General features: G+C 39.1%; 1 protein-coding gene across 2 annotated transcripts in view; it reads left to right on the top strand.

The window, feature by feature from the left end:
• Positions 1-615: 615 nt before the first annotated feature.
• Positions 616-19803, top strand: part of POLH (Y-family DNA polymerase H) — a 252547-nt gene continuing 233359 nt past the window's right edge. The window contains exon 1 of one of the 2 annotated variants that reach the window (XM_089372685.1): positions 616-834. In XM_089372685.1, the coding sequence (XP_089228811.1) occupies positions 759-834 (76 nt within the window). In that variant the 5' untranslated portion in view covers positions 616-758. The remainder of the gene's footprint in view (positions 835-19803) is intronic. The other variant, XM_089372686.1, reaches the window with a different exon arrangement.

The raw sequence follows: 19803 nt of genomic DNA, 5'->3' as shown, positions 1-19803 counted from the left end.
ATATGATAGTGTCAGATTACATACTATAACGTATTACAACTAAATCCATGTGAAAATAACACCAATCTCTTGTACAACCATACTCCATAGGTAACAAAGATTTTATAACAAATAACATCTCCATACTTCATAGGTAACATAGATATTATAACAAAACAAATAACATTTCCATATGATGAGCCCAATGATCATTATACACGTAGGCTCAAAACAAAAATCTTAACCTAGGACATTTCTTTTCAACGTCATTCACTGAGGCGACAAATTTGCTTAGACGAAATCATACATTTTTTTTTAAAATATGGCAGTGAGAGTGTTTGAATAGCGTTTTTGATGGTGGAAATGGATTCAACACCATCAAAAACCTCTTGAGCACCCAAAATCTTGAAATTTGACAACTGTAACATAGATTTACAAAAACTTCGGCCGAATTTTATTAAAATCTTGCCAAAATTTCCATAATTTCATGGTAAATTTGAACCCTGATTAGACTACAGTTTTTCTTTCTTTTCAAAATACATGTATATATATATACAAGGAGGGTAAAAGAGTTTGAAACCATGTGACTTTCTACATCCACTATATTCTGTAATATTGGATCTCGCGCCTTTCTAAGGCCTCAACGTGGCATCGCCCTAAATCTCTATTTCAACTTTTCTGAACCGTCGATGGCCGCTATAGATTTCCCCTATTTATCGCGGGGTCATGTGGGATGATCGCGTGGAGAAGGCGGCAAAGAAGTAGGAAATCAAATCAAAATGCCTGTGGCTCGGCCGGAACCTCAGGAGGTTCGAGTGATTGCTCATGTAGATTTGGATTGTTTCTACGTCCAAGGTACACTGTTATTCTGGTTTTAAGCATGCATTTCAGCCCCAAATAATCCTCACGGGATACCCTCAAAACCCTTAACTCGTTAGTTTCCGTTTTATGCTGTCTGCTATGGGGATTCCTCAAATAAAATGCGTTCGGCAGAGTTTGTTAAAATACGATTCTTGAACCTGGTCTTAAGGTATCTCATAAAAGAATTGATAAAAGTTAAAGATTAAACTCTGTACCAACCTATCTCGAAGCTGATATTATTACAGCCTCTTTAGAGTCTCTGTCTCTTCAAATTAATTGAAGGTGCAATCTATTCAATAATTTGAAATGGGTCACATAATTTTAATTTCTTAAAGTCGGTCTTAAAGTGTTCCAAGGTAGGATTATCTAGTCAAATTCGGTCGTAGGTATCATAGAATGATAGAGCAGAATTAGTGTAGCTGCCAATGGTTTCTTTTGATGAATTGTTTTTATTTGTTCTCCGTTAATGTGCTTAGATTTACCCAAAGTCTTCCTTCCACAAGATTTACCCAAAATCCATTTTATCGTGCTTCTAAAAACATGCCCCAAGGGTTTGTACTGCATACAGCTGACTTCTTTTGGCTCAGGTACCAGGTCTGAAGGTTAACTATTCCATCAAAATTGCCCAGGACTTGCACCCAGTCTCATTCCTTTGGAACTTGTGCCATTCATGGTGGCAGGCTATAATGAGAATGAATCCTTGGTGACCTGCTTAATACTACGTCAATGCCCCATTATCAACCCGAAGTAATTTGGTCTGCTTTTGTGTTGGATTTCAGCTCCATAGTTCCCAAATTCTTGAATTAAAGTCCCCACAAAGTATCTACCATAGCATTTGCATCTTTCAATGGGACAGTGATTACATTAAAACATCTTTTATAACAACCCTTACCCACATCTTTGGAGGATTGAATTTAGCTACTGCTCGATCAGTTGGAATGGAATTGGTGGTTGATAGTCTTTGTGAACTTCATTTGCTTCAATAACTTATACGCGTTCTTTCAACCAACAAGGTCTTTTTAGTTCTACATGGTAAGTAGCAGTTGGAAAAACATCAATCGAAATGAATAAAATTACTATCAGCCAGTTAAAAGTGTTGAAATTTGGGTAGCTCAAAAGGCATTTCTCAGTGAAGGGAAACCCACAAAAAGTAAGTTTGTTGGGCAAATTACCCAAGTTTGGGGTTTTGATCCAAAGGAGTGGCTTAAAACCAAGAAATGAATTTATTTTGATTTTGAGTAATGTAGGCTTAGGTTGGCCAGTTAGGCCAAGGGACGTGGTTGTTGGGGTTTCACACCCCCTGGACAACTATAAATAGATGCCAAATGAGAGGCCTAGACACATAAGTGAAGAACTTCATTTGTGGAGTAAGAGTCCAAGAGGAGGCCGAGTTAGTGTTTTATGCTCTCATAGACACTGCAGCGAGGACGCGTTTGTGTGTGAAGGTAGTCGAGTTTAGGGTAGGTTGCAGGCGCTGCAGGGCTTGCCTGTGCAGCCACAAGAAGAACAGGTCAAGGGTCTACCTTAGACAAGAAGGGCGGAAGTCTGTTTGGCAAGGAGATTTGGCTTAGCTAGAAAGCCCGTAGTAGTAGAAAGTTTATTTAGGAAGATCTGCAACTATTGAGGGTTTGTCTTGGGGGGCCGAGGCCATCTACAAGCAAGAGGACCGTGCTGTGTATTGGAGGATAGTCGAGGCCTAAGAAGGTTGAAAAAAGGGTTCAAGAAGGGCTAGGCAGCAGGCCATGGCTTGGAGAAGGGCTGGAAAGTGGTCCAGTAGCCTTGGTTAGGGCAGGCTGCAACAACACTATGCCCATGAGAGTAAGCTGAAGCCTACAGTTGGACAATCGAGGTCATAACAAGACTGGAATGGAACCCAAGACTTATTGACGAGGCTACCAAGGTTAGAAGAAGGGCTTGTGTTTGGACAACAAAGTGCTACTGGCCATGGAGGGCCGATATAATACTGGCTGAGTTGTAATAGGGCTATGGAATTGTTACAACAAGTAGTGTGTGGGCTAAAGGGATAAGCCCAAACTTGAGAAGCCAATCAAAGAGTTTGCCAAGTGCGCAACAAGGCTGATTGTGGTCTAACGGAGCATACCATATGCTATAAGAAGTTTGTTGCATCTAAAGGACATGAGCTACAACAAGGTACATCAAGGACAAAGTGGACAAAAAGGGCTGCTTGCAAAGAACAACAAATACAAGTCAAGTTGTTTAGTCTTTATGTTTGAAGGACAAATGAGGGTCTAAAGGATTAGACCTCAGCCCTAGCTGTTGTATACTGTGTATACTAGTTTGTATCAGGTTTTATAAAGGGCCATGATCCATGGTACGGGAGCCTTATGATTGTTTATTGATGGACTAATAAGAACGAGTTTTGGGCCTCTATATTTCATGTACTGTTATTGATTTCACTGTTGATATATTCCACTATGCAGTGTTGTTCATTGTTGAGCACTCCTAGTGTGTTTATGTGCTAATTTAGTCATATACCAGACTTAGAATGCTAGGAATTTTAACAAAAAGCTTGATAATAGTTCCAATAGATGAAAGTGCTTAATACATATCCATTACAAATTTACAAGTAGTTTTGTTAAAAAAGAGAGAAAGAAAAGAAAAAAGAAAAAAGAAAAAAAAGAAGTGAAACGAGAAGGAGAACAAAATGGGTGAAGGACCATAAGATAATTTAACCAAAGTTCAGATTTGCAAGACATCAAAGAAAGAATGTGGCCAAAGCCCAAAGAGTAACGAGGATATTGAAGGTCCATTAAATTCTTTGTTAACAATATTTTCCTTTAATAAATGGGAAGAAGCTAGTGATGAGAATTGTGTTTCCAAATGCTTGGTTGATATGCTTTGATATGGTGCAAGATAGAAAACTAAAATTTGGCTTTTGAGATGATAGGAAACAACACGACTTGCTCAAAAAATTTGAGAATTCTTACCTCAACTATGAATGAATGAACATTAAGATGCCCTTAGGTAAAAGGGAGACCACTAGTCATCATTGTTACATGTTATTCGCTAATATCAGACTGATAATAATGTAATGCTATGCCTAGAATGCACACTTAACTCTTTCTAGTTCCCCAATTTTAGGGGTGATGGAGCAAAAGTACATTATATGTACAATACACTAGGATGAGGAAATACTACTTGGTATTTTCGCTCAACAAACCATCAATTATTAATTTCTCTCTTCTTAGGAAAATGTTCTGCAAAATTATTGCTAGAGATGGTTAAATTGTCGGTAAATGTGAATTGAGGAACTTCCCTGTGTTGTGAAGGGACGTTTCCTTTCTTGTCAATCAAGCATGCAATAATATGTGTTTTCCTTGTCTGGGTTTTTATTTTTGTATTGTGGGATAATATCTTATAGTTGTTGTATCTTGTAGGTTTGTTGAGATGTAACCATAACTTATCTTCAATTTGAAAAATGTTGTGGAGGATGATTTCTATCATGAAGAGCTTTGTGTTTAGCCTTTGTCTTTAGAAAGAGAGAAATTACATCAAAGACCTCGGAAGATTGAAACTCCAAAATACATTAAGTGGCAATAGTAATGTGAGAGAGACTAAGATATATACTAAATGGGAAAGACAAAAAAGGGCGAAATTAAACCAGAAAAGGATGAATAACAAAATATTAAAACAAAGGGGTGAATGCTAGACAATGAAGTGGAGACTAATCTTGTGCTTGTGTAGCAACGAGTGTTTGTTAGATGATGAGAAAAGTTAATGAGACAAACTGTAGTTGATATGAATTATAGTTCTATATTGTACTTTAGTACACTTCATATATCTATTTTGTACTCGTGCATGACTTCGTTTGAAATGTTCACTCATCTACGTTATTGAATTATATTGGAGACTTGGTTAAACATGATTACTCTCCCACAATTTTGCACTTTTATAAATGAGATAACACAAGTAAGAGTGTAAATATATGTATGTTATGACAATCTCCTTGCTTCTTATGCTTTCTCTCTTTCGTTATCTTGTATGCAAGTTCACATTGTTGTTGTGTGCCTATATCAATTGGCATCATAGCCTCTTTAGGGTTTTGTAATTTCAGGATCACTGGGGAAATTTTCTTGCACAAAATTCTCCTCTAGTTCTTAACTCCAAGTGTTCAAGTGAATCTATAGGTGTATTGACATGCTGCTCCCCTAATTTCAGGCCATTGGTATGTACGCAACTCATCATCACTTGGGCTTCTCTACATATTTTTTTTCTTAGAATTTTCATTTTTCTACAAGATTGCTATAATTTAGCTATAGCTATAAATATTTATTTGGGATTGGCATAATTGTTGGTCCTTTTTGGCTTGCTATATTAGTTTCTTATGCATTTCATTGGCTTTTTGTTGATTATGTTGATGAAACCCATCGAATTGCCCCACACTTGCAATTTTTTGCACTCAGGCTTGTTCTTTGCTTGTAACTCATATTACTATTGATGGCTTGAAAATGACATAAAAGTTCCTACAGACTTGCACTATGGCTATGTGCAATTCTTCTAGAGATTCTTTGCATTCGCAATCTCCCTGCATTGCCTAATTCTTGGTAGATTGGTAAAACAAAACCAATTTTTCGTGGAAACTTTTGTACATTAGCAACATGAATTTGTGCAACAATAATGGTTTTAGACCAAAATGATGGAAAACATGTTGGCCATATTCTAGACCTTGTTAGAGATTCTCCAACAACCATAGGTCTACAATCAAGAGATTCTTACCCTTTTGACATTTTTGGCTCTCCTCTTGTAACAATTTCCACACCTTGTACACTTGTCCACACTCATCATCATGCTCTAGCATCCTTCTTCCTCTAACACTCCTCTTGTATAATCAACATGCATGAAGAATCTTATAAGCCAAGGCAACCTTAATTGCAAGTTTTTTCCCAAGAACCTTAATTGCAAGTTTTATCTAGTGTCTACTATCTTCTAGGGGCATGCTTCATTGCTACTTCTTTTAGTTACCTACACATTGTGATGCATCAGATGTTCAGAATGGTGTAATCACCACATTTGGCCATGGCCGACCTCATTTTGTAAGGATTATTATTTGTTATTGATTGCTATTCTAAGTTATGGCTAAGGTTGACATTGTTGGATCCCATAACCCCTCTTAGGGAGGGTGCTTTACTTCTTGATAAGTGTATAAATACACGCTCAAGAAGCATCGTAATTCATAATCTGATGAGCCGTTGCTCTCTAATAAGTGATTTAACATATGAATTATCAAATATAGCACTTCTCTTTCTTTCATGTTGTCTCCATCTTTGAATGGGCTCATCAGCTAAGTTATGAATTGAATATGTGATATGTTTATGATGGTTTTCCATGTGAAATCTCAACATGGTATCAGAGTGTAGTTTCGTGAGGAATAAAAACCAATACTTGTGATGACTACTACAAGTTTGATATGGTTATGTTAGAGAAGTTTGGAGATGCATGAAGTATTGTGAAAGGATATTTGATCTTAGTTTGCCTAGTTTTGTGCATGCCCTATCAAGATATTCGTTCCACAAGTTTTATGATTTGCTCAAGTTGTTTTCTAATATTCATTTTTTCAGTATGGCCATGGTGTGTGATGGAGACTAATTCGTGTTGTAGTTTGTGTCTACAAAGTATTCCTTGGGTGGTTTGAATCAAACAAATAATTTTGTCTCCTCCTTTATGCCGTGATCGATCCTCACATTCATGCATAACAAGCCTTGGCTTGTGTTTTTTGTCAAGTTTCAACATTAATTGCTTGTGTCCTAGTTTGTTGTGACTATGACTCGTGGATCTATTCATAAAAGAGGCAAGCTTATTTGGTTTGTGAATTTTTTGCATTTCATTTGTTTAGATTTGTGAATGTAACAAGAAGTTCGTAAACTCCTTGTTTTACACAAATCCCAAGTCTACTCATATAGCATATCAAGTGGCTTTTAGTGGGATTGGTATATGTAAATTTGGTTGAAATACAAGAGCGACTTCGTTTTATATCTTCTCTATTTCCACACAATTATTGAAGGCTAAATCAACATCGTCTTGTATATTGATCAACAAAATCTCCATAAAATGACCGATAAGGCTATTAATTGCAACAAAAGAAAATAAGGTTCAAATATCCTTGAATTTTTTATTTTATAGGTTTATTTTTGAAGCTATTTAGGGCATTTTTACCTTTCAGTGAAAAGGAGAAATATTTTTTATTTTTTGCCATGGATGCCATTCTAGAAGAAAAATTGTCTCTTCAAATATTTGGTAGAAGAGGAAACACTCTATGTAGAAAAATAAAGAAGAGACCATATTGCTTCATTGCTAGTAACCATTGCTATGGTCAATGAACAAGTTATTCAACTTTGTATTGAAGTTGTCTTTCTAAATGATATTTATGCCCTTAGCATACTACCATTTCTCATTTGCAATATAAAAATGTAGAGGTTAGGGCGCAGAGTAGTTCATTGCAAATTTTTGTCCTTGCTTTCATTTGTGCATATAATCTTATACTAGTGGGCACACTCGAGCTTTCCTCTCCTAGCATAACTCTCCTAACATTAGTGAAATATAGGAAAGCATAGACATGTTCTAAGGAGATACTCATCCTATATCATAGGACATTGCTTCTTCTTTTGATGTTTTAGTGATGACATATGGATTGATGCCTCTTGATTTTAAACAACACACTTGAGGCATTAAGTCCAAATAGCTTTGTTAGATGGAATATCTTGGTGGTGGACTTGTTATTGTTAGAAAATAAAAAGGCAGAAATATTATCTTATGTTGATATTTACTTGTGATATCCTTGTAGTTTTATTATCTTCTCTTTATGTTCTTCTTTTGTCTTAGTTTCATCAAGCAATCATCAAATCAAAACATAAAGATCAACGACACCAGATGTAGGCACTCAACCAGGGCTAAAACCCCTGTCTAGGGGAAAACCCAGTCAAACTCTTCCACTAGTAAATCAAATTGAGATAGACCAAGACCTTAGACCCAAAAGACCTTTCTCCTCCACCAAGTCATCCTTTCAAGATGATTCAGCAAACTCCAATAGTCTTTCTTTGTCCAACTGTTTTAGCCTAGCAACAATCCAAAATTTTGACCCCCTGCAACCAGAATTTCAACCTTATTGCAGATCCAAAATTTTGGCCTCCCCAACAATTTCAAAATTTTGCACGTGTGAGAGTAGAGAGGGAAAATTCGACTTCCTTTTGCTTGACAAAGCCTTCCTTCTCCTTTGTTAGGGTTTTCTTCCTCTTCCTTGAACTTCACACCCTTTTTTAGTCTCTAGCTATTGCAGATCGAACTTGTGGTTGATATGCTCCAAATGAGTCGAGTTGCTGCCCTTTTATAGTGGTTTTTGCCTCCCTAATTAGGCCAACTTGTCCAGGTTGAGGCCAACTTGGTGGAGGAGGCCTAAATGACCCATTTTACATAAAAATAATTTTCTTCCTTGATTGACAAAGCCCAAGAAGGGTCTTTTACATTATGACATAGACAAGGACACTTGACATAAACCCTAGAAGCCTAGAATGGAGGCTTTGATCTAAGAACCATTTACCCAACCATGAAACCCATGCTTTAATAATTCAATTTCCTTTATAATAAATTTCTTTTTCTTTCTTTTGACAAATACATTACATCATGACTGAAATACAATTATGAAGACCGATACTAGTTACATTTTTCAACACTCCCTCTTAACTAAGGATGTATTCATAATTACATATATACAAAGGTACATGGAAAATCTCAAAGTGATATACTTTATGAAGAGTCACAACACACGTAGTGCTACAAATTAGATACTTGACCAGGGTACTCTAATTGAGTGGGACTAAGGTGTACTCAAGCTTTAGCCACTTTAGGTACCATCAGGCTTTTAAACTCTAACACCAACCCAGGGATCTAGGTGTGTATCCAAGATCGAAGCTTCATGACCAATGCCACCCTCCCTACTTCGTGATCTAGACATCAACACATATGCCGACCAGATGTCCTCCCATGCATCTTGTTGCCACAAGATGCTTCATCTCTCCTTATCAACTAAATCAGATATATATATCCACTACTCCAAGCATCCTTCAAACGTTCAATCTTTTTACGGAGAGATCTTGCACAATCACGATCCCAATCAATAATAACCTTTAAATATATATACAAGTAAACACAAACCTTTGGGGTCCTCAATCATTCTGATGCTACTTATATCAAGTTATACAAATATGGTTTGTCAGAAGCTTTCTTCTTCTTTCACTTCTTAGGTAGCACCAAATACAACCTCAATACTTCTCAAGCCTTTTGTTTGCAAATCCATTTGAAGTACTTTCATTCATTCTTCGATTTCATTCTTTCTTCAAGGTATTGATTATGACTGTCATAATATGTCCTCCCTCTCAACTGGGGAGATATACCTTTTCTTCTATCCAAGCTCCCTCTTAACTTGGGGAGATCAACATCTTCCTTCTTTTATAACATCGAATAAACTTCAACCTTTCAAGGCTTCATTCTTTCTCATGACATCAAGGTCATCTTGATCATCATCATCGTGCTCATCATTATTATCATCTTCAATTATGAACATCTTCAACATCTTGAAGATCATGTACTTGCAAAACTTTAATAGCAAGTACAACCAAATTCAAATATATAGAAGCATGAAGTTAACTATATCAAAATCATATTATTGCAATGGAAGCGTCAAAACGTTCGAACTTTAGACATCAGATACTTAAACCTAGATAGATTCATAATCTTTGCTGATTACATGCTTTTATATTCTAGACTTTAACAACTTGCTCGGGTTGTGTCATAAAACCTAGACTCTGTCTTCAAGACACAAAGCCTTAGATTCAATCAAATAACAATCCAATCATATTACGATACATCTAAGGTTTCAACAATATGCTTTTAAAATTACATGTTAGACTCTACTAGGGTTTTTTGTAGACCCTAGATTTTATCATCAAAGCTAAATCATATCAATAATTGAAAACAATATCATAATGTCCTAGAATATCAATCTCTACTAGGGTTTTGTTACAAACTAAAACATGAGTATCAACAATTAAGTTAGCATACTCGCATATACATATCTAGGATGCACTAACATTTCACATCAATATCTTCTACAACCGTCAATTCAACGAAGTTAGATATACAACAATTTTGACCAGACTAGGATTTCAATCATGCAGAAGAATATACACCTAGGATTTCTTTCCTAGGATCTTACTATAAATATTGCAAGGGTTTTGTTCATAAACCCTAATTCACCAAACCCTAAAAATCTAGGGTTTTGTTATATAACCTAGACATTAACAGTAAACCCTAAAGGATTAGTGTTTTTACCATAGTATTATCAAAAATCCTAAACTTCAAAAGAATAGGATTTCATTATAAGTTCTAGACTTTATCAACAACCCCTAAGTAGACTAGGGTTTCAATATTAACATAAACATACCCTTAGCATCAAGAGGCCATGGTTTTACAATGAACCCTAAGGGTTAGGGTTTCATAAGAATGATCAAATGATAAGAGATAATATAACGAGGGTAGATTCAATATAATGATTAATCACCCTAACAAGAATCTTTATGATTCAAAACCCTATACATAATAATGTTAGTAATATAATGCAAATTTCAAAAGAAGCATGATCATACCTTTTGGATGAAGAAAACCTTACAACAAAACTTGTAGTCTAAGACATACCTTGAGTTGTTCTTTAACAAACCTTGTAGGACATCAATTCTTGAAGGGCTTCCTTTGCAACAGGACTTCTTTCATGATTCAAGTCTTTCCTTTGAGGTCTCCTCCATAACCTTTGTGCATTCTGCAAGCTTTCCTAACGAGGGAAAATATAAGGAAAAGGTTATTAATATACAATACAAACAAATTATGATGTGAGGAGAAAACCAAACATAAAAGAGGAAACAAGGAACAAGATACTTATCTTTTGGTAAAATGGTGAAGGCTCCCTCTTAATCCTAATCTTTTTGAGGGATACCTACAACTTATCAAAACAATTCAAAAATGTTCTAACAAGATATATTATATCTACAAACTCTAGAAATCAAAACATATTACAAAACTTAAAATAGTAGACTAAGAAGGATATGTAAGAGGAGACTTAATAGTATAAGTCCTTGACTTCAGATTCTTTAGTCTTGTTCTTCTAGGTGGGGCTTCATCCACAACTTTTGCATGTTCTCTTTCTCTCTTTTTATTCCTTGGATTCTCATGACATTGACTTTTGTAATGTCCCATTTTGTGGCCATTGTAGCACTTAATTTTTGATAGATCAACCTTTTTCTTTGGTCCTTTGAACTTCTTAAATGTTCCCTTCTTCTTGTGATGAGTAGAGCAGGCATTAGAAGTGCCGTCTTCTTCATCTTCCTTCTTCTTATTTACTAATGAGGTTTGGGCTTCTTCTTGACTGCATGCATTCCACATTTGTTCAAAGGTTGGGGTATCTTTCTAACTGTTAATTCTTGATACAAAAGCGCTCCAAGATTTTGGTAGACCTAGTAGAGCAGTGATCATGAGTTCCTTTTCTGGTACAATTTCATATATAGCTTGGAGTTCATCTCTTATTCTAGAGATCCTTACAAAATATGATGAAACAATATCATCTTTCGTCATCTTAATTGTTCTTAGTTCATTCTTGAGACTAGCTATCTGACCAATATTCTTGATGGTGAACAACTTGGAGAGGGCTTCATACATTTCTTGAGCAAAATCTATATTGGATATGTATGGGATTAGATTGTCCTTCACTCCATCTACTATTAGATTCATGGCCAAGATGTCAGTTTCCCTGAATTTCTCCTTTTCTACATCATCTGTAGGTTTCTTAACTTTTCCTTGAACAAGATCCAAAACTTTATGCTTAGCGAGAATAAGATCTATCCTCTTCTTCCATGCCCTGTAGTTGGAGGCTCCTTCTAGCTTGTTTTCAGACTTCATTGTCATGTCTTCTTTTCTTGATATAGTAGACCTTCCTCTTCTTATATGATTCTTATCTTTTGACCCTTTCAGTAGATCTTCAAGTTGCCTTTTTCTTCCTTCTTCACCTTAGCTCTGATACCATGTTAGAAAATCAGAAAGGCAGAAAGATTTTCTTATGTTGATAATTACTTGTGATATTCTTGTAGTTTTATTATCTTCTCTTTATGTTCTTCTTTTATCTTAGTTTCATCAAGCAATCATCAAATCAAAATGTAAAGATCAACGACTCCAGGTGTAGGCACTCAGCCAGGGCTAAAACCCCTCTCTAGGGGAAAACCTAGTCAAACTCGTCCACTAGTAAATCAAATTGAGATAGACCAAGACCTTATACCCAAAAGACCTTCCTCCTCCACCAAGTCAGCCTTCCAAGATGATTTAGCAAACTTTGTTGACACCTAATCATCAGGATTGGGTGAATAAATAAAATCAATGTAAATAAATAATAAGAGACATGAACAGTGATCGAGAGATGAAGTGAACAGTCTCCCTCATGTATATAATGAAGACCAACTTGAAGGAATAATACATACAAATCAATTTTGCTTTGAGGAGTTACTGCCTGGCCTGACATGGTATCAGAGCCAGCTCCCAAAATAGTTGTAACTCCCTTCTGCCTACTGCTCTCTGTCCACTGCCTACTGTTCTCTATCCACTGCCTGCTGCACTCTCTATCCCCCCCACAGTCGCTGCCACTCTGTAGTCACTGCCACTGTAACCATTCGTTGAACAAAACCAGAAGGTTAAAGAACCATGCGTGAATCAGGTTCCTTGGTTGGGATTTGCGTGCATGAATCAACTGTGTATCAACGCGTGAATCAACTGTGTATTAACGTGTGAATCAGCTGTGTATTAACGCTGGTATTAAAATTGCCCCATTGTTCTCTATCCCTCTCCGAGAACTTGCAGCCATTAATTATCTGTAAGCGTGTTTGTGCATGCGTCGAGAATGAATGTCGCTCGTCGAGGTTGAATATGTTGCTATTTTCTACCCACAGTGCTGGTGAAAGCCGAGTTCAATTGCGACTATGTGTCCATTCTTTGTGCTAGTTCATTGAGTTTATATGTACATTGGTCGATTCGTTGAGTTTATTTGCCATTTGTTGTTTAATACTTGGTTGGTGCATTTACATTGTACGTTTGTTGGAGAACTTGGATTGGCTGCTCAGCATGGTGGTGCCGCCCAAATGGTGTCAATTTTTTTTGAAGAGCTGCTACTCGAATCACTTGGTATGCGTTGAATTGTTTTGAACGCTGGTGGCCTATGTTAAATGGTATGCGTTGAACCGTTTTGAAGTTGCATTGTTCATTGCGGTGAATTTAAGTTGGGAGTGCTACGTGAAGGACCACTATCACATTGTTGGAACTCTGATATATACCTTTATTGTATGTGTTGTAAAACTTTGTGTCCAGCGCTGTACAATTTTTTATATATTTATGGTATATTTAGGCCGCCATATATATATATATATATATATTGTAGAAATTTCTGTTTTCCCACCCCGGTTTTCAGTTTCTCCTTATTTCTCCCATATAGTTAAATGCCCTTTCCTATAACCATACATTTAACAAGCTGAAAAAAATAAATTTGCTGAAAACACAAATTCTGGAAATTTTACAGAATGCTGGAAATTGCAGAAATAAAAATCAGCAGTAATAAACAGCCATTAAAACACATTTAAACACTGAGATTTTTGGTCAATGTGACCCTGGAAAAACCCCCTACAACTCTTGGGGAAACCCAGTTTGAGAGCTCTTCTTTATTTATGAAAATTGCCTTTTACAGTGAGAAATTTTCAGCAAAAAAATCAGCAAGCAAATTTACAACTTATCTCTTTTCCCATGCTTCACAGCAAACTGGAAATTACAGCAAACAGGACAGCAATAAATGCTGTACGGTCTCCTCGATTTTCGTGCCCACTTTCAGCATTAAATGCTGCTGTATGGCCCTCGTTTTGCGTGCAGAAAAACCAGCAAACTGCTCCTCGATTTTTGTGCAAACCTCTCCTCGAAAATCGTGCCAAAATCTGCCTTTCACTGTGTGCTGAATCAGCTGTACAAATCTGCTCAACTGTTGCTTTGGAATGTGTGCCAAGCTGCTGTCTCCTTCTCCTCCCTGCTCAGAAATCTCTCTTGCTCTCTTGCTCTCCTTCTCCCAATCTGCTCATGAAAGAATTGAATCGAATGTGATCTTTTCCTCCTTTAATATAACTCCAAATGACTTTTGGGTGACCCAAGTGATTTTTGGGTGATCTCTAAATCCAATGGCTGAAATAGATTTAGATCAATGGCTGAGATTAAATGCTCATTTAAATCTCACTTTTTATTTTTTAATTCACCCCACTTAAATAAAGACCCACTTAGTCATTTATTTCCAAAGTCACTTTTCCTTTCTAATTTTTCATTGACTTTATAAAAGTCACTTTAAAATTAGACTTAGTAACTTTATCACTTAAAGTCACTTTTAAATAAGATTTAACTTTATAAAATTATAAAGTCACTTCAGGAGAAAAATTAAATTCTTTTGGACACTTTTACCTAGGCCAAAGATCAAAGCCTAAGGGAACCACCTGTCTTCCGGTACCAAATTTCAACACTCCCTCTTACCGAGGAAGGTGTTCCTCACCACACCCATCTTGTCTCTGAAGTAGACATGCTTGCCCCGTGGTAAGGCTTTGGTAAGGATATCTGCAACCTGCTCATCAGTGGAAATATACTCGAGCTTCACAACTCCCTTCTGAACATAGTCTCTGATGAAATGATATCTGATCCCGATATGCTTTGACCTGTCATGAAATACTGGATTCTCCGTGAGTTTAATGCAACTCTGATTATCACAGTAAATCACTGAAGGTCTCAACGGCTGACCAAATAAGCCAAACAACATCTTGCGAAGCCAGATAGCCTCACAACTAGCTAGACTGGTTGCCATATACTCTGCTTCCGCTGAACTCAGTGCTATTGACTGCTGCTTCCGGCTGAACTATGACACTACTGTTGAACCCAACCCAAAACAGCACCCTGAAGTGCTCTTCCTATCAGAAGCACAACCTGCCCAATCAGAATCAGTGTATCCTGCCAATCTCACTCCATCTCCCTGCCTGTAGTCCAGACCATAATCCACTGTCCCCTGTAAGTATCGCAAAATGTGTTTTGCAGCCACCCAGTGAACCTTCCTAGGCTCACACATAAACTGACTCATCGTGTTGACTGCAAAACAGATATCTGGTCTAGTGTTGACCAAATACATCAAGGAACCAATCAGCTGCCTGTACAATGTGGGATCCACCAACTCGGAGTTCGAAGCATGAAGCTTCTTCCAGTTGGTGATCATTGGTGTCGACATGGGTCTACAATCCTCCATGTGGAATCTGCTAAGGATGTCCACAATATACTTCCTTTGCCCCAGGAAGAAATGCCCCTCCTCTTGCCACACCTCCAAACCCAAAAAGTAATGCATCAAGCCGATGTCCTTCATCTCAAACTCCGTCGCAAGATCTCTCTTGCAGTGCTCTATGAGTCTCTCTGCACCTGTAATGATCAAGTCATCCACATACAACACCAGAATGAGAGGCTCCTCACCAATCACAATAAAGTAAAGGTTCGGATCTGCCTCACTCTTTGTGAAACCCATCCCCTGCAAATATGTATCTATCTTGGAGTACCAAGCTCTGGGAGCTTGCTTCAGGCCATAAAGGGCCTTCTTCAGTCTGCACACATGGGACTCCTTCCCATGCACCTCAAAGCCCTGTGGCTGCTCAATGTACACCTCCTCCTGTATGAAGCCATTGAGAAATGCGGTTTTCACATCCATCTGGTGGATCTTCCAACCCATCTCTGCTGCTATTGATATAATGGAGCGGATCGAAGTATATCGAGCCACGGGAGCGAAGGTCTCCTCATAATCAACTCCCTCTACCTGGGAGAACCCTCTAGCCACAAACCTCGCTTTGAATTTCTCAATGCTGCCATTTGCAGCATGCTTTACCTTGTAAAGCCATCTGGAAGTAACCATGGATTTGCCCTCAGGCCTCGGCACCACCTCCCAAACATCATTCTTCATGATAGAAGAATACTCCTCCTGCATGGCCTCTCCCCAGACCTGCTGGCTAGCTGCCTCCTCATAGCTACAAGGCTCAGAGTCAAGGACGCTGGTAACCATCGCCATATAGCTACAAAACCTCTCAGGTGGTCTACTCTCTCTGACCGGCCTCTTCGGCTCAGCGACAGATGTGGCTTCTCTCAAGGTGTCCTGAAGCCACTTGGGCTTTCTCTTCCCTGAGCATGCTTCTCCCATAGGAGAATGAAACTCCTCCTCCTCATCATCATCAGTAGCCTGAACTCCTGACTGTCTGTCTGCTGTCATCCTGCCTGCACCTGAACCTGTAGAAGCTGAGGTACCGTGTGAACTGTCCATCAGTGGACTCCCTAGTGAACTGCTTTGTGAACTGCTCTGCATGCTACTCGGAGCACCACCCCTCTGGCTCGGTGAGCCACTGCTCACTGATGGACCTGACATCCTCATAGATGTACCTCCTGATCCTCCTGATCCCTGCCCACTGGATCCCTGCGACTGACTCAACTGCTGCTGAGGGTCTGGTTGATCCAGATACTCTAACTCCCGTGACCTCCTAAAGGCCCTGTCCTCATCGAATTTCACATCCCGTCTGACAACAACTCTCCTCTGTGCAGGAATGTAAATCCGAAAGGCCTTTGAGGTCTCACTGTAGCCCACAAAGATACCCTTCTCTGCGGTGGGCTCTAGTTTGGTCCTCTTCTCCTTGGGTATATAGGAGTATGTAATGCATCCAAAGATATGAAGATGACCAATATCAGGCTTCTTCCCAGAGAAAGCCTCCTCCGGAGTCATGTGCCCCAAGGCACGATGCGGACTCCTGTTCTGCAAGTAAACAGCTGTGTTGCAGGCCTCTGCCCACAAGAACAATGGCAACCCCTGATCATGTAACATGGCTTTGGCAGCCCCTATGATGGATCTATTCTTCCTCTCCGCAACCCTGTTCTGCTGGGGGTTGTAAGGAACAGTGAACTCCCTCCTAATGCCTGCCTCCGCACAATAGTCAACAAACTCTCCAAGGGTGTACTCTCCTCCATTGTCCGACCTCAAGGACTTGATCTTTCGACCTGTCTGAGTCTCCACAAGAGCTCTGAACTCCTGAAACCGCTTGAAGACTTCACTCTTGGTCTTCAAAAAATAAATCCAGGTCCTCCTGGAGTGATCATCAATGAATAAAACATAGTACTCATATCCACTCAAGGAAACATGAGACATCCGAATGCTCACATCGGAATGAATCAAATCAAGTATCCCTGTCGCTCTGCTGTCACTACTGGGAAAAGGGGATTTGGCAAATTTGCCCATCGCACAACCTCTGCAAGTATCAAAGTGATCAGTACTGAAATCTGGCACACCTGTAGTGATCTCCCGCAATGTCCTCAAGGCTCCATGATACATATGTCCCATCCTGCGGTGCCAAATCTCACACAGCTCAGAACTGCTAGCTCTGCTGTCGGTACTATTGCTCAATGCCAAAAGGGGCTGGAATGCAAACTTGAACACCTTTGCATGGCGTACACCTATCACTCTAGCTGAATCAGCTGGAGTGCCCCTGGGATACATCAACACCTGTCCTCCCCTGAACAATACCTCATATCCTCTGTCCTCCAAAGCTGAGACGGATATGAGGTTCTTCCTCATCCCTGGCACATAAAGAACTTCTGACACCTTCAAGGGAGGTTTGGACTCCTTCTGAAATGTCACTGTCCCCACCCCGACTGCTCTAACAACTCTGTCATCACTGAGTACTACCTCAATATCAGTGCCACTCTCTGAAAGCTCTGAGAAGTACTCACAGACTCCTGTCATATGACGTGAAGCCCCACTGTCCACATACCAGATACCTGAAGATGCTCCGCTAATCGAGGGAAAAGCATGCTCCCTCTGAACCTGTGTGGCAGGTGATCCTGCACTAGAGGACTCACACGTAGTGAACGCAAACTCTCGGTCAAAACGACCAGCAAAGTCCTCAATCTCTGCTGACGCTGCCACGTCCTGGTTCTTCCCCTTCTTCTTCTTCTTCTCCGGACACACAACTGCATAGTGTCCCATCTTTTGACAATTCCAACACTTCACCTTGGAATAGTCCTTCTGTGTGTTCCCCTGTTTACCTTTACCTTTGCCTTTGCCCCCACCACTGCTTGTGGAAGCCTGCTTCTTCCCTTTGCCTTTCTTGCCTCCTGCCACCAGTGCTACATCCTCATCCTGCTCAACTGGCTTGGCTGCCCCAAGCTGACCTTTCCTGATCTCTGTCTGAATGCAATCATCCCAAAACCTCTCCCATGTGGGAAGGGTCTCATGTGCACAAACCCCATCAGCAAAGTTCAACCATGAACGGGGGAGGCCATTCACTGCAATCCGCACCAACTCAGTGGGTGGAATGGCCTCTCTAATCGCTGCCAACTCATCTCTCACATTAGTAATCTTTGTGAGATATCCAGCTGCACTATCATTACCCATCTTAATGTTCTTCAGCTTCTCCTTCAGGACCATCTTCCGGTTCTCATTGGTACTCTGGTAGAGATTGGACAATGCTGTCCACATCTCATGGGCATTGCTCTTTCCTCTCACATGAGGAATGCAATGGTCTTTGATTCCGTCTAGAATCAGCCTCTTACCCTTGTTGTTCTTTTTATTATAAGCTGTCAACTGAGTAGCATCAGTAGGCACAACAACAGGGTTCTGTGTGGTATGCACCATGATATCCCAGACTTCTGCCTCCTCAAAGATACTCTGCATTCTCTCCTTCCAAACGCTGTAATTTATATGCCCATCCAGCCTATCCTCCACCCTCAATCCCAATGACATCCTGCTGTCCTAAAACTGAAAAATAGCACTGCTGTAGTAAAGATAAAATTGCTGTTTATGAAAAAATCAGCTTGCTGGAATTTTCTGAGTGAAAAATCAGCAACTGTAATTTTTCCTTTTGCTGTCCCAAACTGCCCTTCAGCACTCAAGCTCTGATACCATGTAGAAATTTCTGTTTTCCCACCCCGGTTTTCAGTTTCTCCTTATTTCTCCCATATAGTTAAATGCCCTTTCCCATAACCATACATTTAACAAGCTGAAAAAAATAAATTTGCTGAAAACACAAATTCTGGAAATTTTACAGAATGCTGGAAATTGCAGAAATAAAAATCAACGGTAATAAACAATCATTAAAACACATTTAAACACTGAGATTTTTGGTCAATGTGACCCTGGAAAAACCCCCTACAACTCTTGGGGAAAACCAGTTTGAGAGCTCTTTTTTATTTCCGAAAATTGCCTTTTACAGTGAGAAATTTTCAGCGAAAAAATCAGCAAGCAAATTTACAACTTATCTCTTTTCCCATGCTTCACAACAAACTAGAAATTATAGCAAACAGGACAGCAATAAATGCTGTACGGTCTCCTCGATTTTCGTGCCCACTTTCAGCATTAAATGCTGCTGTATGGCCCTCGTTTTGCGTGCAGAAAAACCAACAAACTGCTCCTCGATTTTTGTGCAAACTTCTCCTCAAAAATCGTGCCAAAATCTGCCTTTCACTGTGTGCTGAATCAGCTGTACAAATTTGCTCAACTGCTGCCTTGGAATGTGTGCCAAGCTGCTGTCTCCTTCTTCTCCCTGCTCAGAAATCTCTCTTGCTCTCTTGCTCTCCTTCTCCCAATCTGCTCATGAAAGAATTGAATCGAATGTGATCTTTTCCTCCTTTTCCTCCCTTAATATAACTCCAAATGACTTTTGGGTGACCCAAGTGACTTTTGGGTGATCTCTAAATCCAATGGCTGAAATAGATTTAGATCAATGGCTGAGATTAAATGCTCATTTAAATCTCACTTTTTATTTTTTAATTCACCCCACTTTAATAAAGACCCACTTAGTCATTTATTTCCAAAGTCACTTT

Source organism: Pinus tabuliformis, chromosome 8 (genome assembly GCF_031772625.1).
Source record: "Pinus tabuliformis cultivar Carrire ecotype Pingquan chromosome 8, CPIR1, whole genome shotgun sequence".
NCBI lineage: Eukaryota > Viridiplantae > Streptophyta > Pinopsida > Pinales > Pinaceae > Pinus > Pinus tabuliformis.
This window is presented reverse-complemented; position numbering and strand designations above follow the sequence as displayed.